Source organism: Thunnus maccoyii, chromosome 17 (assembly GCF_910596095.1).
Source record: "Thunnus maccoyii chromosome 17, fThuMac1.1, whole genome shotgun sequence".
In the NCBI taxonomy this organism is placed as follows: Eukaryota; Metazoa; Chordata; class Actinopteri; order Scombriformes; family Scombridae; genus Thunnus; species Thunnus maccoyii.
The window spans coordinates 4,274,934-4,286,545 of NC_056549.1; the positions used below are offsets into that span (position 1 = coordinate 4,274,934).

The following is an 11,612-nucleotide window of genomic DNA, read 5'->3' on the forward strand; positions in this document are numbered from 1 at the left end:
TGAAAACTTCTCAAACACATCTGTACATGCCTTGATAACAAAGGCTACAGACTGAGGCCCTGTTGACTTTCAGGGAACATTTTTTACACATGCTCAGCTCAAGTTTTGGAACTTTGACCATGTTTAACATAGACGTCTGACATTATAATTATAATTATAATTATAATTAGTATCTAAATGACAGAAAATCACAAAAAGCATGTTATGCCCCCTCTAACTCCTTCTAAATCTTGGCTATTGTCTTGTCAGCTGCTACATCTTTTACCAATTCTTCCTGCAATATAAAAAAAAAACTGACAAACTAGTGCCAAAAATGTTTTATTGTGATGTTCTATTTTTAAAAAAGTACTTGCTAAACTTGTGTGCCTCCTCTTGCTTCTTCATAATAATGGATTTTCCAGCAGTTTGATGGTGAAAGTCTTTTCATTTGAAGGGGAGGGAAAGAGTTTGGTTTGCATCAAGAGTGGTTTAACAGAAACAGACTTCGTGACAGTTTCAACACCACACCAAACTGAGCCTGCAACTCACGTTGCATCATGGATGGGACTGTTGGCCTGTTACTCTCCATGGTGAAACAAGGGTTTTTGCAAATTGTTTTCACATGTTTAAGCTGATTTTTGACGACGTCATTTTAATGGTTTCATTGGGTGCGGCGCACAAATACTGCATTTAATTTCATGAAATCATATCCTTTTAAAAGAAAATACTGTGATCTTACTGGAAACATGTAACCTGTCCCTCCCCGTCCACAGTTATTTTATTGTTTTTTTTTTACCAGTGGCACAGGATTTATATAAATATACCAGACAAAAAAGCCAGAAATACAAATACAACACCCCACCCAGGCAACATCTGTCTATCTATCTGTGAAAACTAAAGATGATCATTTTTTAACTGATGTGAATTGACTGTCTGATGAACTCAGGAAGATTTTCACATCTTTGAAAACCCAACTTACAACAAATGTTGCTACATTTCCCAGTCCTGTCTGTTAAGTTTGTAATTTTTGTCTTTCAGTTACCTTTCTCTGTACAGATTTTTATGTGGCCTTTGCCTGATAAGTTGTTCTTCCTTGTTAGATTTCTCTCTCCCCTATGTTCTTCCGTTATTTTACTGCCTGTTTTGCTTTCCTGTCCCTCCCTTTTTAAAGGCTGTCATCACTTTGATTTGAAGAGTAGTATATATATTTAAAAATATTTTTAAATAAGATAGCTGTACAGTTTACACATTTATTTCATTGTATATGAAAATATGTCATGCTTAGGATTCACTCATTTATAATGTATTTTGTGCTCTCTGTTTTGTTCAGTGCAACTTCCTTTAAACTTATCTCTGTATTCTGTCAATATGTCAGTAAATGAGTAAACAGCTCTTACTGTACGTGTTATGTCACAATATGTACAGTTTAGTTACTCTTTAACTGTGGGCAGAAATCCGCTTACACCACTTGCACAAGTTCCTGAATTAATTTTATTTTATTGAGGTGACTAAAGTGATTGACCCGATGAACTGGTAATAGGTCCACGTCTATGCGCTTGTGTGTTCAGCTGTGACCTTTGACCTCATCACACAAGATGTTGCTGGTCAAAGCTTATGGCACTGCTGTTGCATCAGTCCCCTCCCTTGCCTCCACTTGTGACTGAGTTGCATCAGTTTCTCCCTCAACTGAGAGAATGACAAAGCATCTTCCTTCTCTTTTTCACCCTTCTCCCCTCTCTCTCTCTCTCTCTCTCTCTCTTTGTGTGTGTGTGTGTGTGTGTGTGTGTGTGTGTGTTCTTTGGCCCTATATTAGCCAATATACCCTGTAAGAACATCTGGACCACAGCCCACAGTGCTTCAGGATTTCAGTTTTCACTCCAAAGCCAGTGAAACAAACACAAACCCACCAAGAAACATGTCTGTTTATTATAAAGATGGTAAGAGTTTGTAGTAAAAAAAAACTAGCAACGTCCTGGAGTGAATCCTGGTTAGAGAGCAACTCAACCAACACTGAGCACCATTATGACCCCGATCTGAACTGAGAAGTAACTGTACTTCACTGTTGGATGCTTTCCACGAGGCTCAGGGCGTGTGTTGAAACATCAACTTCCCACTTTTGCTTCCGCTTGAATGTACTGTACCTCATGAGAAGAAAAAAATATATGAACATGGTGTACATAACCTCGGTTAACAGTGCATTGCAAAACTTTATTCCTGCAATAAACATAACAGAAAAAAAGTGTTATGGCAGAGTTTCTCATAATAACCAAACAGAAACAACAAAAACATCTTATTACATTTAATTTGAGCAACAAACACTTTCATGTCAGATCTTGTTCACCCCAACTAGTGTTTCTGCTCCCGGCATTCCTATCAAACCATTTAATTAAAGCCTGCAGAAAAGACAGCTGAACCCTGGCTCACCTCTGAAAACATGCCATCACCAGGTGAAATATTAGCAATTTCTTTCATATTCTTCTTTTCGTGGAGGAGAGAAGAGTAAGATGACTCAATTTAAAGTTTTGTAAGAAAAAATAAGATGCAAAAAAATGCATGCAATGTATTTTTCTTCAGTTAAACTTGTCAAACACAGGTGTAACTAATAACATTAAAGATATAATGGAAGAAAACACCAATGGCCAACTCACATACTCTTATTGGGACACTTAAAGGTGCATAGACGTCATTTATGCCATTAGTTACTCATGTGCAATGTGTAATAACTGATGTTATTTGTTAAAAACGGAGTCTGGGACTTTTGTCTCCCCCTCCTGGCAGTGACAGTAATTACAAAAACACTGTAGACACATGCTTACCTCATAGGCTCTATTGTAGCCTACTGAGTTGTGGCTGTAAAACGGTGGATAAATCATTTTGAGCGTCACACAACCTCCACAAAATGACTCATTTCACTATTAGAATTTGATCCATTTGGTCTGGTAACATTTGAAAAGTCTAGAAAAGCTGCAAGATTAAATTATTTTATCCCCATTCAAGCTAGCAGAGAGCTAACTGGAAGCTAGCCAGCTCAGCCGGTGGAAGTCTCTGGTGCACTTGTTCTGCCCACAGAGCATGCTCAGTATGCATTTATCCGACCAGCGTGGGAATGTCAAACCCAACACCAGATTGATATCTCCGGTGTACTGTGAAATACAGAGAGATTTATCTGGCAGTGATAGGCTTAATCAGCATTGTGTGGACTCATTTGGTCTGAATGTGACGGAGGTTCATTTACATGTAAAAGTTCCACACTGCAGGTTTAATGTTACCTGTGCCATCATTAATGCTACTAGTTACTCTTATGCTATCATTAATCTTATTAGTTAAACTCATACTATCAATATTATTAGTTTTACCTGTGCTGTCATTGGTGTTATTGGCTGCATCTGTGCTGTCACTGATGTAATTGTGTCACCTGCTCTGTCATAGAATTCAGTTATGCCTGTGTTAGTCATACATGTGGTATTAGAAATGATATTAGTTACACCTGTGGCATCAACTGTGCTATAATTATGCCAGTGCCATCATTTCCGCCTGCGCTGTCATTAACGTTGTTTGTCACACCCGTGTTGTCATACATTTTTCAACCACACCTGTGTTCTCAGTAATATTTTAGTTGCACCTGTGCCACCATTGATATAATATAAAGAGTCTGTGCTATGACAAACAATATGTATTACAGAGGGCCGTGTGAAAATATATACATCTATAAAAGAAGGGGTCATATAACTCAACGTCACCCGGGTCTGAGGTTTATTGATTCTAGTCAGTGAGTAAGTTGAACAAGATGGGGGTAATTTACCTTTTTAAATTAAACCTCAGTGTTGTCTTAATGGTTTTGTCTTGGCACGCACACATTTCTAAATGAATATAATGTAATGTCACACAATGGCTGCTGCTGGACAAACGCCACATTTTAAATGGCAGTCGAACAGGAAGAAACTGGAGGAGCGTACCGGAGTGCGATGTCTTGGCATGTCATGAGTTGTAATTAACATAACAGTTACTGTAAGTATCAAACAACATGGGAACGCTTTGAAACGTTGCCCTCAAGGAAACAGAACACTTAATCATTACTGCTCTACAGCTGAGTTTTGTGGTTTGTGGATCTTCCAGACAGCATACTCTTACGAAAATGTCTGCTCCTGTTTCAGCTGAACTCAGTGAACTCAATTTATTCTTTTTTTTAAATACATCGCTCTTACCGGCTGCTGTGATCCTAAACTTACTCACTGGTCTAAACTTTGGCAAACTTGCTTTAATGAAATAGGAGTTTTAGGACTCAATAATTAACAAAATTAGTTCTTAAGATGGAGAATGTCTTCCTTAAACAACCTTAAAGATAATAGCTATCCAGGGTGAGACGGCACCCAGCCATAGATTTATCAGAATTACTTAAGAAACTTGTACACGATATCAAACGACGGAAACTTTAGCGTTTGTTTTCATCACCTTTGAGTACCAGACAGGTGGGGTCGAACTACATACGACATCGTCTGTCAGAAGTGATTCTCAGTGTTTGTTTAATGCGTCTTGGTGAGCTGGAGGGGTGGGGTTTCCTGCTTCGGGCCAATTAGTTGTTGTGTAACAACATGGGAAAATAGCTGCAAATCAGAAAAACTTCCACTGACTGTCAACTACTTTTTTTTCTACTTCTTTTTCACAACCTTGTGCATCACCCACCACGTGAAACTCACCCATCCGGATGAGTTAGTGAGGGTTAAAGCTGGTTGTTATCTGCATGGTGCGGTGTTGGTTGGTGTTCAGACTGGGTCTTTTACTGAAGTTAAACTCTCTGTTCATTTGCTGCAGTTCAGTCTGATTCCTTTTTTTAACAGCAACACTGAAATTAACAGCAAATTGCAGTTTTTGCAAAGTTTTTGTTCACCTTGTGATATTAGTGGTGTGAGAGGGTGGGTTTGTTTTTATTTGATCAGTATTTCACAGCTTATCTTCACAGATAACAAACAATGAGTCATGTCCGACCAGCTGGTGCAGCAGACACCCCTCCACCCCCTCAACTCTCTCAAACACACACCTATCTATCTCTCTCTGGCTCTCTTTTGCTAGCTGGATCTCAGCTGACATGTCCAGTCTTGTCCCTTTTTTCGGCACAAACACAGCTGGTCTTACACTTTCATGTAAGTCCATAAGTGAACTCATATTCCTGTTATGAAGTTTTCTTCATAACAATAAAAAACGTTTAGTTCCTCTGATAACATCTTCCCTGAGTTTATCTGGAGATGTAAGATTTATTTATCAATACATATTATGAGGAAATAGAAGATTATTATTTTTCCTGACCTTTACTAGTGTTGTTTTTCCTTATATTTTTATATACAAGTGATTTTCTAAATAAGACAGATTAAAGATATGCACTGTACTGTCTTTTTCTACTCATAAATGTCAGCGCATTAAATAATAATTTTTGCATAATATGTCAACGTGTGCAGACTTTTCAGCTGGACTTCATTAAAACAGAAGCCAAAGAGGACGATAAATAATTTAAGCCTATAATCCCAAGTTTAAATGTTATTATTTTTTAATATGAATAATATGTGATGTAGGTGAATGGGGATCAGCTACAACATTAGAAACCTCTTTCAATTTGATGCAAATATATGAGTCTCAAAAGTTAATTAAGTGTTAATCAAATTCCTCTCTGACAGTGTCAGAAACTGAACATTATTAATAATAATCTTCATAAAGTTAGGGTTAAATGTGGAGCCTCAGTGTATATAATGTATAGAAATAAGGTATTCCCCCATATTTAACCTACTTGTCCAAATATTGAAAGTCAAGACAGTTACACTAGTATTTCTCATTATCTCTCTCATTATCACAGTGCTATAATAGCTGATGCACGCTGTAAATAAAGTATATATTAGGATCAGGTCATTTTTAACCACAAACTTAATTTAAATCAATATTTTTTTTTTCATATGAATCAAATGGGATGGGTTTCTTTCAAAGGGACCATTACCAAAAATGTAAGAAACACAAGAGGTGTCATTGGCAATACATATTTTTATTTAACAAAGTATCAAAAACAAAAATTGACAGATCACGAAGATGGAAGTACACATTGGTAGTAGCAGTGCAGTTGTACCTGACAGCCAACAGTTTATTTGTTCAGGCTTGATGCTCCGACAGTCAAGTGGCTACATGAAAAAAAATAATAATAAAAAAAAAGCCTCCAGTAGTAGGCACAATAGAATACATACGAGTCAAACTCAGTGCTCAGTAGCAACCTAGCAACAAGACAGCGAACAACTTCAATCACAAAAACAACATACACACTAACACACGCAGACGCCTGCATCTCTTTAACCGTGTGACCTTCAAAGTTTTGTTTTTTTTTTGCTTACATAACACACGATGAACAATATAAACCTTCTTCTGTGAAACTTCAACCATGCAAACAGAAAATATAAAACTTCAGTCCTCATCATGAACATTTATAATGTGCCGCTCAAAATCAAAATACATAGATTTTTTTTACTCTTCTGTCATGTACTACTCGGGGATATTTCCCCAATAGTGACACACCTTTAAGATAATCTTTAACACTAACACACAAAGATGATGCTAACATGATTTACACTCAGTCTGCTTGGTGAAGTGTTACGGATTTTTGACAATTACTCAAATACTGATAACCAGAGTTTCCCTTTTGATGTTTTAGCTCAAATTGCAATGACTGAGGAAGAGGAGGGTTTCAATGTCTTCCTCATAGATACATGGCTAATGATTAACACGCTGGATCAATTTTATGAATAGTATTTGACAAGAAAATATCCTCTTAACTCTCGAGTATTACACTTCCTCAGTTTCTGTTTGCGCAATAAACCACATTTCCCTTGAGGGGTGATTTCACTCTAACAGGCCAGAAAATGGAAAAGGGAGTGGAAGGAGGGGTTTGGCAGTACGTCGAAGCCTGGATACCGTTAAAGCTCATAACACACAGTATAATATCACATCATCTTGCATAACTTCAGAGTCAGACGTGTTAGAGAATGGGCCAAAAGCTGATGCAACACTTCCGATACCTAGCTACTGATATCTAGTGAACACAACTTCCAAACCAAATGTCATGAATTAATAAATACATCTTTAAAAAATAACACAATCTTTTTTGTTTTGCTCTGTCAAGACCAAAGGAGGCATCCGGTGTTTACATAAAGAAGCACAGAGTTAATGCGCAGTCGATACAACATACAAGATTTTAGGTAGAAAACAACACATCTGAAAAATAACACTCATACGTACTTGTGTAGCTTCATCGTCACAGAAGATGTTTAAGCAACACTAGTTTCTGTTAAGAGGGAATGCAGTGATAAAGTGTATTTGTGAAATTGTATACAGTAATCATTTTTTTTCTTCACTTTTGTTTGCCTGCGAATTTCAAATTGTTACGAAAAGTAAGGTATCATCTGCATATATGGATTATAAATTTTACTATGCTTTTTCCTTAAGTGCAGAAATATAATCCCTGCCTGCAAAATACATTTCCTTAATGTGACTGCTACTGTTTGCTTTTAAATGAGGCAATAAAAAAAAAAACATGAATTTGACTTCTACAGCCAGTATAGATCCTGAGTGGTTAGTAGCAGCAGATTTAGTAGTTCATGTGGTATAAATGACTAGCAGACAGGGTTGATACGGCAATAACAGGTCATACAGCAGTTACTATAATAAATATACTATCTTCTATGCACTAAGCACAAACAACAATGTCTTTTTTTTTAAGTAGCTCACACACACTCAAATGTCTGTACACACTCACCCATCAGTGTGCGTCTACTTTCTTTGTGGGTGAACAGTGAAATTATGTGCCTTGATCACCTTGAAATCGCGCTTTGGTACAAAAATTCAGACACTAAATCTAACTCATCTCCTTCAATATCAGTAAATAAAAAACTGCAATGGATATATATATTTTTTTAGTGCTCTATCGTCTCTCCTTGGCTCTGACTGTTTGTCATGTTTTAAACGAAATACATAATGCATGTAAAGGTGCTGTCCGCTGTATGTCACTTTCTGTCCAATCAGCAGCTACGATTTCAGGGAGTGGGAGGTGCTCTCTCTAGCAGCTTTGTGGACGGTGAATGAGGCCCAGGAGTTATCCCAAGGTGGCTTTCGTCATATTTCACTGTCATTCTCGGGTCATAAGTCTTTGTGGCAGCTCCACCTGCGCCAGGTAGAAGCATTGTAAGTCTTAGAAAACTGACACAAAATCACCTATTGATGACCGGTACAATGAATGTGGTCGAGGGTCAGAAGTCCTGCGTCTAGAGGTGCCACCGTGGAGGTGGATGTGGACGAGGAGGTGGTGGAGGTGGAGGTGAGGTTGTGGAGTTGTAAGGTGCTTTCCTTGATGTGCTGGATGAAGAGGTTCCTCTCGTCCTCGGGTGTTTGTCCGTTCTGGGCTCGGACGATGCAGGTCGGTCGGTGCAGGTTGAGCATGTAGACCAACTGCTGCTTCTGCTGCTTCAGCTCCTCGATCTGAGCCTTCAGGTCAGCATTGACGCTCTCCAGCTTCTCTGATTCCTACAAAGAAGAGAAAGTAGAGAAAGGTCAGACAGGGATATCCTGTACAAAAACATACATAAACAGCAGCAATTGGGTAGAAAGGGCTGAACTCAAACAACAATTGATAAACTTCTCAGACTTATCAACCAAGAAATTTAGTTTGCTGATTACACATTAAAATATATTTAATGGCCAAGTCTTGACATAAAAACATAAATCCTGTACATCAAAGAGCTCAAAAACTACTGTATTTACCCACATTACTTCATGAGAATTTTAAATATTTCAAGACTTCCTGTTGCACTCCAGAAAGGTCAACCTTTTAAGTCACGTACGACAGTTTTAACATGAGTTTTTCCTATAAGCCAGACATTTCTAATCCAAAGTTATTTCTGTGGTTTGAAAATGAGAAACAAAACTGGGAGATCTTGAGAAACAATCCCGACACAAACATCATACAGGCTCAGTTATCTTTTCTCCAACTGACGGAAGTTGAAAGGTACCTTCTGCAAACATTCAGTCTTTTCCTTCTTCTTGTTGCGACACTTTGCAGCAGCAATCTTGTTCCTCTCCCTCCTCCTCTTCCTCCTGTCGTGCTCCTCAGACGTCAACTGACAAACACAGGCAGAAATACAGTCAATACAGGTATCGGTTTTACATCTAATTACTCATTTGCCACACTTGATAGTGACTGTAAAAAAAAAAAAAAAAGCAGATGATTCTCTCTCCGCCTCACCTCTCTCTTGACTCGGGAAACACAGCCGTGCTGCTCAAAGCCTCGGTCCGAGCTGGAGCTGGCGCCGTCCGAGCTGATGTCGGCGCTGAGCCCGTTGGACAGCCGCTTGGTCTGGATGGCCAGCCTGAGCTCCTCTTTCACGATGGGTGTGAAGTTGGTGAAGTCATCCAGGGTGAGTGTGCCCGGCGGGGAGAGGCAGGGCACCAGGGCAGAGCAGCTGATGTCAGCCAGCGAGGGACCCGAGTGCTGCAGCATCATTCTGGAAACACAAGAGGAAACTGATTATTAACATGTGAGTAATAAATACAAATACTACAAATAATACATTTCAAAAGAGTGCTATGGGGAAAAAATCTACAAAACTACTTCATGAAAATATTCTAAAGATACAAAAAGTACTATTGAAAGACTAACAAAATACTAAAAGACTACAAGTATTTAAAGATATTAATATATTATAGAGATACTATAAAGGATTACAATAGCACAAACATACAGTAAGTTACTGTAGTATAATTATAATAATACTGCAGAAGATAACATAAACAGAAGGTCATATAAACATATTATTTGGCTGAGAATCATGTGAACTTGAACAAATATTTGTCTTTTGGAAGAAAAAAAAGCCATAAATAATTAATGAGAATCATTAATAGATGTGGATGTTTGGCATTTTCACAGAGCACTGACTCATGAAGAATTACGACCGACCTGTTGATAAGATAATTATGAATTTTATGTCAGCTCCATGAGAACAGAACCAAAACAAACACGCATACAGGCACGTAACACTTATACAACACACTGAATCATGAAGTTAATATTAAAAAGTTATTCTTCTATGATATTGCCATGGAGTCTTATAGTTAAGCTCTCTGTAATTACTATTCTACTTAACTGTAAGTCATTATATTTTATTTACAGTATGTTCAGTGTCACTTAATGATTATTTTTGCAATTTTATCTCCGTAATTTCTCAAATTTTGTAATTTTCCTTGTAGGTTATCTTTTAAAAATGTGTCCGAGAATATATTGCAGTTCTTTTCCATATCATTAAACCTCAAAGTCTCAAAAAAATAGGAAGGAACTAAGGAAAATTAGCGCAATACACGTCAGTTTAACAAGCAAAACTTAAGCTTTGAAACACACAAATTAAAAAAAAACAAACTCTCGCAAGTTCGTATTTGTTCTAAATGATTGTAACGTACAACAAAGACCGAACAGAAGCGAACATCCGAGAGGAAAATATCTCCAAAGAGTCATAAATGAAAAACAATAATAACGGAGCTACAAATGCGCGTCGACGTGTTTCATTTGACCTATTTTAAATGAATCTGACAGACAGACAGACAGAAGCGTGTTTAGAAGTTGTGAGAGCCGTCCCGGGACAGCCGAGCGCCGGGACGCACCGACACTTCTCCGCTCTACTAACCGGGACACAACACACACGACCACAACACCGCCTCTGTCACTTCAACAAAAAAAAAAAAACAAAACCAATCAGATCGGATTCATAAGTCTAACATACCTCTTAAAGCTTTGAGAAACTGGATCGGCTGAAGTGGATTGAGAGAAAACAGAAACCTCCTCTTATAGTCGCGTCTCTCCTCTCTGTCTTCTCTTCCTGCCGGTGCGTAAAAGTTGCGCTTGTGGCCGCTCCGTTGCATCACCCGCTCTTATAGTCAATGGCAGCGGAGGGAGGGGGGGAGGGCGGCGGGAGGGGTGGGGTGTGAGGAGGGGGGGAGGCGTGACGTGATGACGTGGTCAGGAATGCTACTAGAGAGGGTGGAGGGAGAGCGGGGCTGACGTCATCCTATTTATAGAAGGCTTATCCTGCGATGATGCAATCGAGCAACCCCGAGCTGCTCTGCCATAACAGGACAGGCTTCCCCCTCCCCTCCCCTCCCCTCCCCTCTTCCTCTCTCCCCTCCCCTCCCTCCCCTCCCTCCCTCCCTCCCTACTCTCTCTCTCTCTCCCTATCTCCTTTTTCTTCTTTCCTCATTTAGTCGTTTTGCCTCTTTACCTCCTTCTCTCCTTTCCTTCCTCCCTCGTTCTTCTTTTTAATCCCTCCGTTATTATCTGTTTTCTTCTTCTCCTCACTTTTACGTCTTCCTCCTTCTATCTATTCCTTCCTCCCTTGCATCCTACTCTCCTTTTCCATCCTTCTCTCCATCATTATTTTGTCCATTTCTCTCTCTTTCCCTCCTGTTTTTTTTTTACATCTATCCCTCTTTTCCTTTTTCCTCCCCCTTTTCCACTTCCCTTTTTCTCATCCCCTCTACCTCTTCTTTCCTTTCCTCCCTCCCTTGTCTCCTCCTCTCCTTTTTCATCTTTATTTTCATCCCTCCATCATTAGCTTTTCTGT

At 38.8% G+C, this 11,612-nt stretch overlaps 1 protein-coding gene across 1 annotated transcript; it reads right to left on the bottom strand.

Annotated features, from left to right (window-relative positions):
* Positions 1 to 5,988: 5,988 nt before the first annotated feature.
* Positions 5,989 to 10,902, bottom strand: atf3 (activating transcription factor 3). The gene is made up of 4 exons (XM_042390196.1): positions 10,776 to 10,902; positions 9,248 to 9,506; positions 9,015 to 9,122; positions 5,989 to 8,529 (listed from the first exon to the last, which is right to left on the bottom strand). The coding sequence occupies exons 2-4, from the start codon at positions 9,503 to 9,505 to the stop codon at positions 8,221 to 8,223; spliced, it is 675 nt and encodes a 224-aa protein (XP_042246130.1). The 5' UTR covers position 9,506; positions 10,776 to 10,902; the 3' UTR covers positions 5,989 to 8,220.
* Positions 10,903 to 11,612: the final 710 nt, after the last annotated feature.

Coding starts and splice junctions, on each gene's coding strand:
- atf3 (XM_042390196.1), bottom strand. CDS start 9,505: ATGATGCTGCAGCACTCGGGTCCCTCGCTGGCTGACATCAGCTGCTCT. Junction 9,123..9,247: donor TTTCCCGAGTCAAGAGAGAG/GTGAGGCGGAGA, acceptor TGTGTTTGTCAG/TTGACGTCTGAGGAGCACGA. Junction 8,530..9,014: donor AGACTGAATGTTTGCAGAAG/GTACCTTTCAAC, acceptor TCTTCTTTGTAG/GAATCAGAGAAGCTGGAGAG.